The sequence below is a fragment of the Cucurbita pepo genome, chromosome 20 (genome assembly GCF_057944985.1).
Source record: "Cucurbita pepo subsp. pepo isolate OVF chromosome 20, ASM5794498v1, whole genome shotgun sequence".
NCBI lineage: Eukaryota > Viridiplantae > Streptophyta > Magnoliopsida > Cucurbitales > Cucurbitaceae > Cucurbita > Cucurbita pepo.
The window spans coordinates 5,045,884-5,065,101 of NC_141817.1; the positions used below are offsets into that span (position 1 = coordinate 5,045,884).

The 19,218-nt window shown below is 36.4% G+C and overlaps 2 protein-coding genes across 2 annotated transcripts; one reads left to right on the forward strand and one right to left on the reverse strand.

Moving 5' to 3' along the window:
- Positions 1 to 526: 526 nt before the first annotated feature.
- Positions 527 to 1,580, forward strand: OFP10 (Ovate family protein). Its single transcript, XM_087120808.1, is given in 1 exon segment — positions 527 to 1,580. A coding segment is annotated over 1 exon segment (528 nt). The 5' UTR covers positions 527 to 784; the 3' UTR covers positions 1,313 to 1,580.
- A 10,728-nt stretch (positions 1,581 to 12,308) lies between these two features.
- On the reverse strand, positions 12,309 to 18,878 carry LOC111784100 (uncharacterized). Its single transcript, XM_023664926.2, has 5 exons — positions 18,765 to 18,878; positions 13,897 to 14,076; positions 13,677 to 13,799; positions 13,346 to 13,564; positions 12,309 to 12,892 (listed from the first exon to the last, which is right to left on the reverse strand). Exons 2-5 carry the CDS (start codon positions 14,053 to 14,055, stop codon positions 12,431 to 12,433), a joined length of 963 nt encoding a protein of 320 aa, XP_023520694.2. The 5' UTR covers positions 14,056 to 14,076; positions 18,765 to 18,878; the 3' UTR covers positions 12,309 to 12,430.
- Positions 18,879 to 19,218: the final 340 nt, after the last annotated feature.

Below are 19,218 nucleotides of genomic sequence, written 5' to 3' on the forward strand. Positions count from 1 at the left end.
GTTAAACTTATTCAAATAAATAAAAAATTTATAGATTGAGTTGGTTCATGTATTCCCTTAGATTAAATTAAACTGAAATATTTTTATAAATATATTTTTTTGTCTATGATAAAATTATATATTATGTTCTTATTTTTATTTTTATTTAATTTCATAATTTTTTTATTATTTATTTTTCGAAAATTCTTTAAAATAATTATTTTTTTAACTATTTGTAAGACAATTTTTCAAAATGTATACATTTTTTTTTTATTTTAATTTGAATTAAATTTGAATAAATGGCTAGAATAACCCAAATCAACCCAACACAAAAAAAAAATTATGATCGGATTGAGCTGAAATATTTATAACTTGAATAGGGTTGGGTATAAAAAACGTTCCAATCCGATTCAACCCAACCCAGGAACGGCTTTATATTTAAGAAAGTTGTGTACATTTTTAAAAAGTTTCTCGAAATTTGACAACTAAGGATAGTTAAGTGTACCTACAAAGTACAAGCTTACACGGACATGAAGTAGTTGAAGTTGATGAATTCTTTTTCAATTTTGTGTCGGTTTGTGTGAAAAGTATGTAGGATTAGGGCTCAATCCACCTTAAGCTATGGATCGAGCCTGTTCTTAAAGCATAGACTCTCGTACCAAATTCTATAAATCAGCCTAGACCTATAATTATAGAGAATATCCAAAATCTTCCTAATGATCAAATCAATTATCAAAGACTCTCTACTAGAAAAGCCTAACCCATACACCAAAAACCCTCCTCTCTCTCTCTCTCTCCCTAAATTATGTCTAATCGCAAGAAGTTCTCCATATCCATTTTCTCTCCGACCGCCGGCTGCGGTGGCTGTGGTAAGCCAAAACTCTCCGATATTGTCGAACCCGACAAGAAGCGCACCGCCGCCTTCTTTAACCCCGACCGCCACCACCCAAAATCCCGATTCTCCTCTTCCAGCTCCGGCGGCCAGAATGGCGGCCTCTCTCTTGACGACGAAGACTGCACCTCCACCACCAGATCCACCGGAATCCAAAGCCCGGTAGCGATCAGCATCCCGAACAGCATCGCAATCGAGAAGAATTCCGACGACCCATACGACGATTTTCGCGAATCGATTCTTGAAATGATAATCGAGAAGAAAATTTACTCCACCAATGGTCTTCAAGAGCTTCTCAATTGCTTCCTCCAACTCAATTCTCCTTATCACCACGAAATCATCGTCCGAGCTTTCACCGAGGTTTCGAATGAATTTACGTCGCATCGCCTCTGAATCTCTAATAATACTGACCGGAAACAGCCGCCCGCCGGTGAAGGTTGATGGGTTGAAGAGATGCCACTTGCAGAAAGCCATGTGAGGGGCATTGAATTGGCCACATGAAGGATGGAGGAGGGCACAACATGGCGAGGGTAAAATGGTCATTTCGTGTAGAGTTAGGTCAATGATTTAATGCTGGTTTTTCTCTGACGATTTTGAATTTTTTTTTAATTCATTTCTATTTTCTATTATCTATTTTTCTATTTGCTGTAAATAGTTTATTTATTTATAATAAAATTATATATTTATTTATTTATTTATAAAAATTTTAATATTCTATTTTATTTAACTCTTTGACCAATGATATTTAATCAAAATTTATTTATCTCGAATCTAGTGCCTGACATAAAATTATTTTCTATGCAATTGTTCAAAAATTAAAATAAAATATTTGAAAATTTAAAAAAAAACGAAAATTAAGTTGGGGTCAATATAAAATATTTAAACAAAATCTAAGTATTAGTATTTGTTTTTTTTTTTTTCTATAAAAAATAAATATTGATTTTTATTTTGTTAATTATTTGTATTCATTTTTTTATTCCTCATAATTATTTGTATTCATTAATTGTTAAGAGTATTAAAAATGTCAACAATAGCTGCCTAGCATTACCAACGTGCTCTCCACATTGGATTTCAAGTAATAAAATTTAAATATTCCCAAATAAAATATAATAAATTCGATAATTTATTCGTAACAAATACTAAACGTCAAAGAAAACCTCAAAAAATAAATTCTTTGTAATACCCTAAAGTAAAGGTAATTGATTCCAATAGGATTTAAGTAGTTCACATCAAAGGATAGAAGGAAAGTAAGGGATAAGCAAGGACAAGACTCCTAAACGAAAGGGACAAAAAAAACGAAAGGGACAAAAATGTCATTTTTTTTTTTCGGAATGTCGTTATCTAAAAAAAATTTCAAGATGGTCAAAGGGATAAGCAAGGACAAGACTCCTAAACGAAAGGGACAAAAATGTCATTTTTTTTTTTTCGGAATGTCGTTATCTAAAAAAAAATTTCAAGATGGTCAAGAAGGGGAAAATGTCCAAAGATGAAGAATGTTTAAAAAAAATTTGGATTTTTTAGAGAAAAATAATAATAAAATATTCTAAAATGACAAATTACCAAAATACTCTTATTACGAAAATACCACGGATCAGAAAATCAAATCCGCTAAAGTGTAATGTCACCAGAAAATCCTTCGGATCTTCTAATCCAACTGTTGGATCTTCACCAAATTTGAATAGGTTCTAGAGAACTCATAGCTCACCACATCGAATGGCTAGAATTAAAATTGGAATTTGATAACTCGTTGATCGAAGAGGATATTTCTGACGGATAATCCAGAAAACTCATTCTCCCAACTACAATGATTCTCGAGACTTCAATATCGGTTTAAGCTTCCTCTATAAGTTTGAAGTTGGGGCATTCATATGGATCAACAATTGAGTTGAGTCGAGCTCCCAATCGCAAGTAATAAGCTTTTAGATTTTGGGTCTCCTACTCTCGAATTTAGAAATTCAAGAGTAATTGTCTACCATTTTTCTTTATACTTGATCCTACAACTTCTAAACAAGATTACCCACAAGTTTTATGAAGGAATCGATTGCTGAAAGAGCACAGAACCTATTCCCCAGTAGTGATAGTCCTTGAAGAACTTCAAATGTGAGCTCAAAATATGAATCTGAGCCTACATGAAAATTCGTTGAGCAAGGATGATCTCATTCGGTTTATGCACCTTCAAAGAGTAATTCCATAGAAGACCTCGAAGAGAAATAACCTCAACAACGTGCCGAGTTGAAGAAAATAAATTTCGGGTAGAGTTTGGGGGTAAGTATCGAACACTTCTTGTAACTAACCTAAATTTCTACTTACCTAGAGTTGCTACTAACATCTCATACTCAACTCATATGCAGAATATTATTCTTAAAAAAGAACATCATTTATAGCAAAATCTTGAGAATTTAAAACAATTACATCTTTGAAAACACTACCATAGTCTTGCGTGTTCAACACATAACAATGAAAAATGCAAATAAAACAAATACAAAATAATTTAAAACATATGAAATGCAAGACAACATATTCTAACCTAAGTTTAGAAAATTAAATATTCTTCTATCCTTATGCACGTGTCATGGTCTCTGCTCGCGATATCGCTTTCATCCGTACATGGGTGCCTTGCTTTTACCTGAAAAATGATGTGACACACGACCTAAGTATTTCGAAGAATACTTAGTAAGTGACCCCACTATAGAGGTCATGTTGAATGCAAACACATGCAAATATGCTTTAGGGACCCATCTATCTCATACTAGGGGTGGCCTCCCGTCCGAACTAACTATGGGTTTGTAATACTTCCTTACACAAGACCCACACATGCGAGTGTGAATCCTCAGGCGGTTCGTACCCCCTGGACCCATCATCGTCAGACCCTTGGGTGTCATGCTCAATATGATCACTGTCATCGTCATACTATGTGAGTCCACACTCATCATCGTAGAGGGGAAGTATCTTGATGCTTATGTGCACACAACATGCATGAGGTCCCTCTAGTTCTCGTCTTAAAACATATTTCTGACACAACACTACTCTCATCTCTATATTACATTTAGTAATACACGCTCATTAGATACTTATGTTAATATCGTTATTCATGTTCTTAGGGTTGTGTCCTAGGTCAATCTCTCGAAATTATGCAACATGGCATTCATCATCATGCAACATGCTTAATATGGCAAACATCATCATATTAAAGTAAATGTCATGCATCATACACATCATAGTCATCATAACGCCATCAAATACATCAAGTACATCATGCATCGTCATATACTCACGTACGTCATCCTACATCATCATACATCATAGCTCATACATCATTACATAATTCAAGTACGACATTATATGTCACAACTCATACATTGCATCATATAATTCACATACGTCATCATACGTCATCAAAAGTCATCATACATCGTAGCTCGTACAATTTTTCTAGCCTATCCTATAGTAAGGTCGCTTACTTGGTTGGCCTTAGCCGACGTTCTCTCTAATTATTATACGTTAGCTCTCGTTCTTCGAGAGCTGCTCCAAATGTCGTCAGGGTTCGTTTCCTATTACACCGTTTGTCACATTTCGTTAGTATTTCACAAATTAATAATAATTCAACTATCATATGTGAAATACGACACTAAAACGGCCTAAATTACCTTAATTGAGGCCAAAAATAGGTCCAAGAGGGTCGGAACAATGGAAATTGAGCTAAAATAGGGGTACCCGAGCCGAATAAGTGGAGGAGCCACGCCGAGCTGTTTTTGCCAAGGGTCGACACATGGTAGACCAGGCGTGAAGCATACCCTAGGTGAACATATGGTGGTCAACAATCTCTTTCATGAAGTGAATCGAGTGATCTGATGTCGGATTTGATCGTTTTGGTTAAGGTTTCTTGGATTTGGATCTCGCCAGAAACATCTTTTTGTTTCCCTCTCTCTCTTCTGTCCTTCTCCTCTCTCGTTTCTCCTTCTTCTGTTTCCTTCCTTGCATGTGGCTTTGAGGACGCGCAGACGTCGTGAGGTGGTCTGGCATGTCGTGGAGCGTGGGTGCGTCCCTCTAGAAGGTCTTTAAATACGATAACCAAAATTGAAATAAAATAAAAACCTATATACTACACATTTAAATGCGTACTAACCTATACTAATAGTTTACGAAGTTTAAGTTGCAAACTACCCTATGTATGTGTCATGATCTTCTAAGTTGCGATGTCACCGTCAGCTGTATAGGAAAGCCTTGCCTTTACTTGGAAAATAAGAGTATAATATGACTTGAGTATTTTAAGAAATACTCAGTAAGTGACTCCGCTATCGATGTTAGATGCAAGCACATATCATAAACATATCGTGTCTTCAACGTATCGTATTTCATGTCAATCATATCATATATTTCATTATGTCAAACATATGTCATATCATAAACATATTGTGTCTTCCAATGTATCGTATCATACATGTTCATATCGTATCCTATATCATATCACAACATGTATCGTATTGTCAATCATATTACACCATAACATATATCATATCACGAACATGTTATCAGGCATATGATATCATATATATCATATCATTCACGTACCATAAACATATCATTTCATAACCTTTCACATATAACAAGCATATGACACGTGCCAAGCCATAAGGCACATTTCATCATACAACATATAATTTCTAACTCCATGAACACAATTGGGGCGTTGGTGAGGCCAAATGACATCATACAAACTCATAGTGACCATACCTTGTTCAAAAGGTTGTCTTCCGTATATCTCCTTCTTTGATCTTAATCTGATGATAACTTATCGAAGGTCTATCTTAGAAAATATCGTCGTATCTCGGAGTTTGTCGAACAAATCTTCGGTGTGAGTGAGTGGGTACTTTTTCTTTACTGTTCTCTTGTTTAACTCCCTATAATCAATACATAGGAGCATCGAGTCATCCTTCTTTTTCACAAACAATACCGACACACCCCAAGGGGATACGCTAGAACGGATGAAACCTTTATCCAGTAAAGCTTATAATTGTACTTTAAGTTCCTTTAGCTTTGTTGGTGTCATGCGGTACAGTGCTTTAGAGATGGGTCCAGATCCTGGTTCGAGTTCTATCCCAAAGTTTACGCCTCGAGTAGAAGGAACTCCTAGTAAATCCTTTGAGAAGACGTTTGGGAATTCATTTACTATTGGTATCGTATCCATAGCCTTCTTTTTCCCTTTTACGTCCACTACACAAGCAAGTATGGCCCACTCTCTTTGTTATACTAGTCTTTTGACTTTCATCATCAACACTATCTTGGGGGTAACGACCGTACAGGTTTTCTTGAACTTGAAGTTGGGTTCGGTTGGCCGCGAGAATACTACCTCCTTCTTGTGACAATCTATACTGACATAATTCTCGACTAGCCAATCCATTCCTAATATGATGTCAAAGTCCGTCATACCTACTACTTTCAGGTCTACGCCTATGGTTCGTTTGACTACTATTACTTGTCTGTCTTTTATCCTATTTTCAGTGACTAGATCTACCCCGCTAAATTACTAACCGTTAACACATGCAATAAGGGTTCTACTTTGAACCCTCCTTGACTAACAAATGGCATGGATATAAAAGAATGCTTAGAACTGGAATCAAACAATGTTAATGTGTAGTGTTCCAGTATGGACAGTGTACCTGTCACCACGATGTCAGATGTACCAGAGTCCCTACTAATAGATGCATAAGCTTTTTCTTGTGAGTGGGTTTTCATAGTTCTCTCACTCCCTCATGAACCTCTAGGCAGCTCAATTGGATTCTTAGTGCAATGACTTGGCAATGTGACCCTCATGACCACATCTAAAACAGGCCCTAGATCCGACCAAACATTTGCCCCAGTGCTAATTCTCGCATTTGCGGCATAGTGGTTTCTCAACCCAACCTCTTGACCCTCTCCTTGTCTCTAGGGTAGATGTCCACATGTCTAGCAGAATGCCTGTCAGCTTATTGAGGCCTTGACGCTGATGGTCGCGGTCTGACTCCCTTGGTTCATATGGTCGTTTCTCTCTATCAATGAGGCAAATTTTGAGTTTCTTTTTTCGGTCTGCAACTCAATCCAGAACGAGTTTTCTCCCCTCTATTGGGCAGCTCGACTTAGGTCGAATTAGGCCTCGATTTCTTCATCAAACATACTCCATTTAGTCCCCTCAAACTATTGGAATCATTAATTTTGGGCATTAAGGACTGTAAGCAAAAAATCAAGTTTTACCCTAAATATTACCCGTTATGAAATTTCTTCGATTACGCACATTTCCAAGTTCGTCTCTATTCGAGACCTTCTTCAATAGTTATCCATAAAGATCAAAGAACTATTTCAAACCATTTTTATTTTACCATATAATTTTTATTAAAAAATATATATATACCAAAATTTAATATAATATTCACAAACAAAAATATAATATAATATTCACTTCTAAAAATCAAATTTCAATATTATAACATATTTATTCAAATATATATATATATATATATATATATATATATATATATATATAAAATTAAATACAAGATTGTAATATATAAATAATAATATTAATTTATAGATTTGGGCATGTTTGCAAAAATAAAAAAAAATGACTGAAATAAAAATTTAGGCTCGTTTATTATAATTTATTATAATTTGTAAAAAAGTGGGGACGGAGAATTGAGTGAGGGTGGAGAATACAATCCCCATCTTTAGGCTCGTTTATGTGACGAGAAGAAATCTCTCCCTATTCCCTGTTTAAACGAAAATTCTCCACTACATTCGGAACGGATCCTCGTAGGCTCCAACCTCATTGGGTAAATTCATCTCTAAATGAGATGTTCTTTTTAAGTCCGCTCGTAAAGTTGGTCTCCAGGCTACTAAGCTAGTGTGAATATGTGCAATTAGTAGAGAAAAATGGTGGGTTGTGGAAGGTCGTATGTATTTCTGTTTTTTTTTTTTTTTTTTTTTAGCATCATTTTGTTACTATAAATGAGATTAGCGAATGACCTGTAACGACCCAAATTTTCTACTAACCTAGAGTAGCTAGTCATATGCCTGACCTAAAATCGCTACCACATGTCTTACGTAACTTCATAAAACAATCTCATGGACTATACGTTTATGAAAAGATCTTAACAACATAAGGAAAAATATTCAAAGGAAAATATTAAAAAAAGTAATGTCTTATACTAACTTAAGATCTATGGAAATAAATGCAATTATCCTATACAGGTTCTATGGTCTTTCGTGTGATGTCGCCGTCAACCGTACAGGGGTGTCTTAACTTTACTTGAAATATAAAAGTAGAATATGACTTAAGTATTTTAAGAAATACTCAATAAGTGACCCACTGTTGTAGTCAAGAAATGCAAACACATGAAATCAATAATAGAGACCTATCATTTAAAATCATAATCTCTTAAGTGGCTTTCAATTCGAACAAATTGGATGTGTAGTACTTTCTTACACACGACCTACACGTGCGAATGTGGGCCCACCAGACAGACTCGCACACACCCTAGGCCTACATGGTTCGGCTATATGGCTGTAGTTAGACAGACGTCTGGAGGTACAATGATCGTCGTGTATCATGTCAAGCATGATAGTAGTCTTCATCATCATAGTATACGCATATGTACTCATCATATAAGGGATAGTATCCCGATGTAAATGAACATATAATATGCCTGAGATTCCTATATTTTTTATCTTAAACATTCATGCGGCACAACTCCACACATTATTCACCTATTATCCTAGGCAACATGCATAATCTTTCATACATTCATCATTCATAATATTACTTACAGTAGTAGTAGTATATCAGTCATACATGTCGTAGCATGTCATATAATAGTGCAACATGACATCTTATACATATCTATCATCGTAACATGAGATAACGTCATAATATATCATATTGTCATACATCTGATGTCATCATAGCATATTACATCATCATAACATATCATACCATCATAGCATATCACATCATCATAACATATTACATTATCACAATATATCACGACATCATAACATATCACAGTATCATAGTATATCACATCATCATAACATATCATATCATTATACATGACATGTGCAAGGGGCCACTAGCCATGCATCATCATACATAAGATAAGTCTTCGACCGGATCGATAGTAGGGCCACTTAGTTCGCAGAGCGAAACTACTACACCCATTAATGCAAGCTTAACGCTGCTATCTAAAACTTATCATACCCAAGCTAGATCAGCCAAAATGCTCGCCTGAGCTGTCAAAAAATGTATTCTCCGACTAACTTCTCTTTTTTAAAATGGAGTCCAATTTTTTTTTCGTCCTCGTCGTCGTCATGATTACATAACCATCAACATTGAAGGTCAATCACTACAATACCTCAATCACGTTAATGGCATTCGATTATATGCGAGATTGCATCTTCAAAACACACATCTAAAAATGCGTACATTGGAATGCAATCAAGACCTAATTAACTCCACAAAAGTTGAAATATGCTTGAAAATATACCCTAATAAGTATTTTTTTTTATGATATGATCTATTTATTTACTTCATTTTTCCCTACTTTCTCTTGGATTTTGGAGTAGTTTAAAAGGTTGATCTATTCGGGAATCTTCGGATCTACGCTTATTTTCAACTCCTCGAAGCATTTCGTTGTTTACTACACCCTTCCTCGTCTCTGGGTGCCTAGGTATCCACTGTAAGCCTTTCTTTGTTTGAGCCTCGCCCTTAACTTTAAGGCTATGCCATCCTAAAGTGCTGCTAAATGAAAAGATCTTATCAACGTCCATGAATGATAATCCTCATCACTTTTCTTCTCTATTCTTTTGTTCTTTCATTCTCTTCTTTTTGCTCTCTCTCTACTTAACCCACAACCATATTTTGAAATTTTGTACCGTTTGAAAATGACTAAAGTTGAGAATTTGACTTAAAAATATAGAGAGAGAGAGTTTTCGGTCTATCAAATCAACTGTCGAGCAAAAAAAATATATATCTTTCATTATTATCAATTGACATGATTTGAAGATATCTAGTAATATCAAATAGTTTCTTGAACCATGACATAGAATGAATTGAAAAAAAAGTGCTCGAACAAGGAAGCTAAATTAAGAATTAAGAAACGAAGTAAAAGAGTATACATAAAGGTAAAGAAGGTAACTACAATGGGCATGTCGATAAACTCCTCATTTAGCAACGTCGATTGACATGTCAACAAGATTTTTCTTGGATGCTTGATTGGCCAAATTGTGAACATCGAGCAACGTAGTGTTATTACATTTGGGACACTTGAGATCGAACTTCGACGACATGACGTACATGAGGCATTGAGTACATCCCAGTAACACCATGACCGATGTCGTAGCGTCCTCGGTTTTCGAGCTAGATCCTGCCAAAAACAAATCTTGCAGTATCGGTTCTGACTTTGGATGGTTGAAATTTCGACCCATAATTTAGAGTTCTTCAATGGAAAAACGGAGAAAAGAAGAAGAAGAAGGAAGAATTGAAAGATCAAATCTTTGTATCAACAATTGGAAGATGTATATGATTTATAAGAGATGAAAGACGGCCAAACATGGAGTATACAATTCACAATGTCTAAGTTATCATTTAATACAAAGTTTGAACATTGACCTTTGAGTTTTGCCGGTAGGAATATCCAATTTTGTTTTGAAAATCAACTCATTAACTCCTTTGATATGGATACAATATGACTTCTGATTCACAAGTTTATGATATGACTTGTCAACCATATCAAGTTCAGTGACCTACCACCAATCATACCACAAATCAATATCCGAGTTCATCTTATTTAAATAATGTGTTCTTCGCATCTTTTTAAAAAAATTTAAAATATTCAAAATGTTAAAATATCGATTAGTTTGACCCTGAATTTGTTTGAATTTTTCAAAATTGACGTATTTATTGGACATAGTGTAAAATTCAAATTAATTTAAAAAAAATTGAAATTTTCATAAAAGAACGTCCTTCAAATGTGAGGATTTTAGGTGTCTCCAAAAGGCGAACAGCCAACCCCTCCCCCCAAACTAGTCGTATGAGGTGGGGTGGGTAAGCAGGTTTGAATAGTTTCAACCATTACAGCGAGCATCGACTAGCTTTGCGATGGCAATCACTAAAAAAATGGTTAACTATTGATTCATTGGATTCCGAGCCGGATGAATCCAGTGCAAGACTAATCCATTACATAATTGAAAGTTCGAGGACTATAAAACACAGCAACAACAAAAAAATATATTCAAAATGTTCGGAAAGGAAAAAACAAACTACTAGAAACGTATCAAATTCATTTTTTTAGAAAAAAAAATTATATCATTAATTATAAGAAATTAATTGAGTTTGAATTTTTAAAAGTTGTACACAACTCTTTCTCACTCTCCAGAACCAGAAAATGGTTTCATTCATCAACAAACTCGATTAATTTTCATTGTCTTATCAATTTATACATTTAATTTTTCTTGTTTGGTACTAGACTTGTATAGATATGAACATCAACCTCTAGCTTGGACCATTTTAAGAGACGTGGTGTTATTGAACAAGAGCAGAGCATAGCCATAAAGATGCGTGTAAGCATTCCTCATCAAAGCAAAGCTGGTTAGGTGTGTTAATATGCAATTGAGTGGTGTTTGTGGTACGAGTTCGTTGAGGAGCTTCCATATGCTGATGATAAGATCGGAAGATTTGCTTTAAATGATTTGCTCCCTACTTTATTACACCAATTATTGTGCCATTTGGCGTGCTAGGCAGGAATTTATGTCCAATGTCGTGACATCTAAATCACATGTTTCAAAATGACATTCCCTCTACAATAAAACATGTTAGGAGGTTCATGCATCCTAAGTAACCTGAGCTTCCTGTAAATTCTATTGGTTTTAAAGTCTATTTAAGAGATCTAGGATGTCAAATTCAGCATGACCAATAGAATAGGTTCCGAAAATAAAAGATAAAAGACCGAAGTTAATGAGGGTTTGGTTCAAGAGAAAAATGAGATACTCGGAATAAACTAGATATGCATTAAAGGACAATATTGCTTCGAGACTCAAAAATAGGTCACTCATTTGCTCCTATGGCCTATCTTTCTGCAAGGTCAGACCCCTATGGAAAGTTCAGGATTTAAGGCCTAAACGGCCTTCTAGAAGATCTCTTAATTGTTCCAGAGCAACTTGAAAGAGATTCTTTAACCAAAAAGAAATCCGTTCAGATGTGGGATACCTATCCAAAAGCTTCCGAAAACAACCAAAACAACAGTTGGAAAAGAAATCTGCATATATACGTCTTAACAAATGATAACTTGGTTTACTTACTTTCGACAAAGATGCTGCAACTTCGAGCAGCTGCGTCATCAGGCTTCATCCGTTGCTCTCCTTGTTATCTCGACACAAGGATTCTCACATGAACCACGAAACAAAAATGTGATGTCAAAGCCAGAGATCCAAGATGAATTTGACCATTAAGAACATAACTATCAACTATCATCCATACAACAATAACATTTACATATTTGTCCTCAGGTTAATCCATACAGGTCAAGTATTTCACACCTCCTTTGTTCTTTTTCGAGCCAAAAATCGCTCTTTTGCAGCAGCGACAGCATCTTCACTTCTTTTATGGTGATCGCGCTTTGGTTGTTGTTCACCTTGGTCATGTTCGGGCTGTTTCTCAACTGGAGTTTTATTGTGTAATGGAGGGGGGCTAGTACCTCGTACATCAGAAGGTGTTGGTTTGTTTGAATTCGAAAGGTGCTCTTCGAGGTGACGATCCTCTTCTATTGTCTTTGTTGACTGGGAAGGCGAGCTGGGGTATTTCGGTGACTGATGATCATTAACAATATCGGCATTAGCACTCTCTTCATGCTTCTTCAATTTCTGGACTTCAGCCTGCTTCTCTGACTGAAGCTTCTGTGGAGGTTCCCTCGGCTCGACTGCATTACCGGCACCGTAGGCAATATTCTTTTGAAGGTTGAAGTAAAAGTCGCTAATGTCGCTCTTCTTGGTAACCTTCAAATTAGAACAAAAAGAACAATCAGACAATTGGCTGTCAATGAAAAACACACATTAACGAAAGCATAAAGCAATTCTTAAGATAACCCAAGAACAAGATAATGGATTGCTGTAACGACCCTAGCCCACCGCTAACATATATTTCCTCTTTAGACTTTCCCTTCCGGCTTCCCCTCAAGGTTTTTAAAACTCGTCTGCTAGGGAGAGATTTCCACACTATTTTAAAGAATGTTTCAATGTTCCTAACACGGTCCTAAATCATTTTGTGATTATATTAGGACCCTTATTAGTGGTCGCATATTAGGACCCTCATTAGGTTCAATGTTCCTCGTTCAGTCACAAATAAACTATACTCGCTCATTTTGTCACAGAGGGCATTTAGCAAAGTATAATAACTTATAAAACTATAAAACGAAAAGAAAAAGAATCAGCGTGCAAAGTTAAACATACATCGTCTTTCTCCTCTCGAAGTTGTCGGAGACGTTCTTCCTCCATCCACTTAGCTTGTTCTGCAAGTTTCTTTTTGTAGGCACTAGTGACGAATTTGTCCTTACCAGCATAAAGATGATCATCTTTGCTTCTCTCCTTGGCTAGTTTTCTTTCATATATAACCTCCTGTTCTCTCTCTCGCTCTTTTGCCTTCTTCATCAAATTTTGAATATACTTTGGCTGCAATATGAAAAGGCAGTGAGCAAATAAGTAATTTCACCACACTGGCAGAGCATTACATAAGGGTGATACTGTATTTTTACACAAGTTTGGGATCAAATTATAAACATACCTTTCGCTCTTCACGATCATATGCTCGAGGTAGAACAGCCTTTTCTTTCATTTCATCGTAGACTCCATCGTAATCGAAAACCGACGGATCTTCCGCTAGTGCTTTCTTGTGTTGCTCCTCGATCTAAATTGATATTTCAAGGGAGAAAAATAATATTAAGGGTAGCATACGACCATGATATTCGTGTTAATGACAGTCATAGATATATAAGCTAGCTTACATCCTTAAGTGCCTTATTCTTGGAAGCTTGTCGGGATATCTCTCTCTCGACATCATCATCGTCGTCGTCTTGAAATCCAAGAGGAGCAGGAAGGGGCGGTCTTGTAGGCTGTTTCTGCTGTGATGGCTTAACTCTAAGTTGTAGGCCGTACTTGCTCATTTTTAATGTCTTCTAATGTTCCTGTGAAGACTTGAATGTACCTCATTGATGCATAAAACATACAAAATTCTTCCATATGCATAAAACACCAATTCTCTACTAGGAAAGATTAAACAAAATAAAAATACTTTTCAAGGTCCTGAATGATTGTATGAACACAATGGCCTAAATCTTAAACATTGGCTAGAATCCTCGTCAGCTGCTAAATATGGGCAGAAAATGTAAAGCAGCTATGAGGAAAATAAATTGTCAGAATATTGGCCAACAATGAACAAACGGTAAAGTAGCCTTCATGACTTGGTTTACAAGATAAATGGAAAGAAAAAAAAGGTGAATAATCAGCCTAATTGTAACGATTCGGTTTTCCCAAAAATAAATAAATTGTAGCACTTAACTTACCGTGAGTAACTTGGGTCAAGGTCAACCGGACCTCACTGTAGGTGTTAGCTTAGTGTATTGTATGATGGTGCATGCCCTATAACTTTTAATGTACCATAGAAATGTCTAAGTTATGCAATATTTATGTATTCTTGTATTAACAGAGATTTGCTACGTATGCCTGTAATCCATTACCCTATTTTCATGAAATGAATTGAAAAATGTTGTCATGCATACATGTTCCATAAATAAGTTATAATATGAAATAAATGAGTTATAATATGAAATGCTTAAGAGTAATGAAAGGTATTAAGTATTATGTCATGAAATGTAAATCATGGGACCTCATGCATGTTTGTATATCATGTGCATCGAGATACTTCCCCTCTATATTATGATAGTACGGACGCACGTTTGATATTTATGTTTGCAATGAAATCCTGTGGGCCTTTGCTTTTTTGTGGCGTCCAGTGACGTGTAATGCATTGTGCAAACTGTGGTGGACGCATTGCGTTATGATAGTAATGCATTATGATAGTACAGCTGCTCTGGTGGACGCATTGCAAACTGTTATACAAAACCTGACTGCTAATCAACAAGCAAATGACTCATCATCGACCAAGGAAGTAAGGTACTTGCGTGATTTCAAGAGGGGTGACCCACGAACCTTTAAGGGAACTTCTAATGATCCGACTGTGGCACAAATGTGGCTTAGATCTATAGAGACTATGTTTGTGTTGACCAACTATCCTAAAGATCAGAAGGTGGAGTGTGCAGCATTCATGCTGCAAGATGATGCAGAACTATGGTGGCAGTCCACCCGCGAAATTATTAGTCCTGAGGAAGGTGCAATCTCGTGGGCGAAATTCAAGGGTGCTTTTATTGAAGAGTACTATACCGCGAGGACGTTCAACTTCGCAAGCAGCAAGAGTTCACCCAGTTGTGTCAGAGGGGGCATTTTGTTACCACATACGCCTGAGAGTTTTCCAAGTTGAATCATTTCCCCTTGGAGTTGGTGGACACTGACTACAGAATAGTACGGCAGTTTGTGTTGGGGTTAGACAGGGTTGTATGTGCTGATGGGCTACCGTGGGGTACAGTTGGGTTGTGACAATTGGGTTAGTTATTATATTTGGATCGTGGGCTATATCCGGATCTGAATGCCGACCCGATGTTCTTTATTCCTCACCCGAATATGCTGAAAAACCCTAGATATCCTCTTTCCTTTCTTCGACGGAGATGCCAACGACTCCAACGTCGTAACTGCACGTTTATGCCAAAAATTCTGACGCCATAACCGCACGTTTCTGCCACCGTTCGTCCGCCTCTCACTCGTACAACAACTCCACGGTAAACCTCTTCCCTAAACCCCAAAAATCTCACAAACGAAGCTTCTCGATTTCCCTTCTCAAAATCCTTCAATATAGGAAAGATGTGGAATAGATAAAATTTTTAGAACATTTCGAATGGTTATCTTGATTCATTAGAAATTGAACTGGGCAGCAGAGAGAGGAGAAAGAGAAGGGAAAGAATCGAACGACCGTAACGGATGTCGGCTCAATCTCTCTCGACTTCTCGTTTCTTTCACTCTTTTTGGCTCTCGGTGCATGCGTAAACAGCAGAACAAAGGTAATGGGATAGATGGATGAAAAAGGGCTTTTAAGGGATTAAGAAAACATTTCCACTTGCGTTAAACCCTTGTCGAAAATCTCGCAAGATTTCTGGCGGAAATTATTATCATATTTTCCAAATCAGTCCATTACATTTTAAAGGGGTCCACAAGGACTTACCAAGGACTTCCCAAAGTGGTCACCTACTAAGTACTAATCTCGCCCCCAAAGTGGTCACCCACTAAGTACTAATCTCGCCCCCAGCACGCTTAACTGGGATCTGGTGTATTAGCGTTGTTACACTCTCCTCTTTATCTTCATCTCTCTTCTCTTGTGATAGTTGCACATTCGTTGTTGAGGGTACGTCCTCGCAACAGCTCTGTCAAGGAATAATCTTTGCAGCAGCAAAGCCTGACAAACAATGCCTCTTCGCACTAGCATTGTCAGTCATTGCCCCCTCACAACAAAGCCATCAACTATCACCTCCTTGCACCAGATTTGGGTTTGTTCCAGATATGAAATCTGGATTAGCTCACAGGTTTCCGCGGCTTTACCAGATCAATTCGTGAGTATTGTCAAGTCACCGTCAATTGGGAGGAGGAGTGGTTAGAGTCACAAATTTAAGGAATTGTTATCATCAGTGGGTCGTGAAGCCATGGGTGTGCAAGCTATGTTTGTCACCACCAATCAGAGGCTATCGGATTGTCATTATGGTCTGTCGAAAGAGGCAACTAGTTGTGATGATGGTGCACGGCTACGGTAGCCATGGAAGAAGGAGGATGATGTGAGGAGGAGGGAGAAAGAAAAGAGAAGAGAAGGGAGAGAAAAAAGAAAATTAAAATTTGGACGGAAGAACTAAAATGCAACTAAATCCAAAACTCATGGACTAAATTGTTGAGTTTGAAAGCTCAGGTACCTAAATGCACCGAACTTAGCACCAAACTCAAACCTGAGATATCAAAAGTGTATTTTTCTCTCTTAGCTTCAACTTGCTCAGGTTGAGGTCCCTCTAAGTTGCTTTGGAATATTTTCCCTTTTTTCTTTTTTCTTTTTTCTTTTGTTAATCAAGTTTTCAGTACAATTTCTATTTCAATCCTTTGTTCCAATCAAGTTAGCCAGAGAAGTTTGATATGGGTTCAGGGACTAGAAGAACACAGGTGGAATTAGAAAAACACTTGGTGGAGATGATGACTGGACTTGCAAAATCCAAATTGAAGAGAACAGAGAAAATGAAATTGAAATCCAGGGCAATGGGACAAGTGCAAAAAGATAAGAAAAAGAATAATCAAATCGAAGAGATTAAGAACAGAAAAGGATTGCACGCAAAAATGAAGAACATGTGAAACGGAAAACAACCAATAAGATGGAAAGAAATGAGAACTGAAGGAAGTGTAAAATCCGAATCAAGTTGAACACAAAACCAAACGGGATAGAACAAGCATGCTCAAACTCAAATGGGTTTAATCATGAAGGGCATGTTTGAGACTCATTGTAGTATAAGTGATTTTATAAAAAGAGATCTAATTACAATTGGTTTTGTAAAGTGATTTTCATATAGCCATTTGAATGTTTGGTTTGAAGTGATTTACATATAATATTTGCTAAACTTAAATTAACTATTCACACCAGAATTATGATAATATATATATATATAGCTAAATGAACAATTCACAAAAAAACAGAAGCAAAAGTAGAAAGAGAAGTAAGATTATTGATCAGAGGAGGATGAGAAGGAAACAAAATGGTAGAAGATTACTGATCTTATCACAATCAAAACAATGACAACCAAAGAAAAGCTCCCTAGAAATATAATGGTAGCCAAAAGCTTCCAACTAACAAAAAAGCTCCCTAGAAATATAATGGTAGCCAAAAGCTTCCAACTAACAATGCTCCAGCAAGGATTTTCATATACACAATTAACAAAAAAAGCCCCATCAGTACGATCAAAATCGAAAACAGAAAAGCTTCACAAATGAAGGCAAACTCCAACAATGCAATACCACACGAAAAGCACAAACAAAAACACACCATCACACCAAAGAAACAAAACTTACTGCCGTCGAATTCCAGAAATACACCACCCAATCATAAGTAAGAAAAGCAAAAACGGAAAAAATCAAAAACCTAGTTCAAAACGAAACACAAATCAAAACCACCAGTCAAAATTACATAAACAAATTGAAAACCTAGTTCAAAATTAAGAATAATGCAAACAGTTCACAATCAATGTGGAAACCACACGTCCAAAACTCAAACAAGGATGAAGCTAACAACTACCAGCGAAAACCAACGAAATGATCGGCAGAACGAGAGAGAAAGCGGCCGGAGATGAAAGAGTCCTCTGAAGATGCTACAATGGTGAGAGAAAGCGGAAAAAATCGAAAGCAAAGAAATTGTTCAGGGCTGAGAATCGTGTTCTTATATTTATGGGCAAGCTTAATAAAATCCAGGTAAATTTTGGAGCTGATTTCAGGTCAGTCACCCTATCAAAAATCATCTACCAACTAACACTTCCAAAATCAATTTCATCCTCTGCGCAATTGCAAAGGTGATTTTGGCAATTCCAAACAGGCCAGAAGTAAATTGAAGCTGATATTCGAGTGAGAAATCGGATGAACCCATCGAAGAGCAAAATCGGTTGCAATGAAACCAGAAGATTGGATTCAAAATATAGCAAAACAAGAAAGATTGAAAGACAGAGATGGGAATTAAGAAGAATACCTGAGATCCAGAGATGAAAAAGGGAGCAGAACGGCGGTGCCTGATCCGAAGGAGGGGGAGCCGCCGTGAAACTGAGGGTCGAGGGAGGAGTTTTTTCTTTTTCTTTTTATTTTAAATGAAAACAATTTGGGCCGGGCCCAATGGGATACGACGAATTGGGCTTCTAAGGCTTCCTTTATTTCTTTATAGGCGAATATCTAGATATTTGAATTTTAACTATAAATAGAGAACTTTCACGCTCCAACTTTGTCGTACACAAATAAATCTTTTCACGAGAAATAAAAATATTTTTATATTTGTTTTTATTTTTATTTTTTTAATTTTAAAATCTATTCTTATATTTTTTTAGAGGATGTTATAATATTACAATTCTCGCTTGTTGGGACTATATTATAAAAAATAAAAAAATTGTTTATTTGAATAATTATAGATGAATTTGTGTTTGTTTATTAAC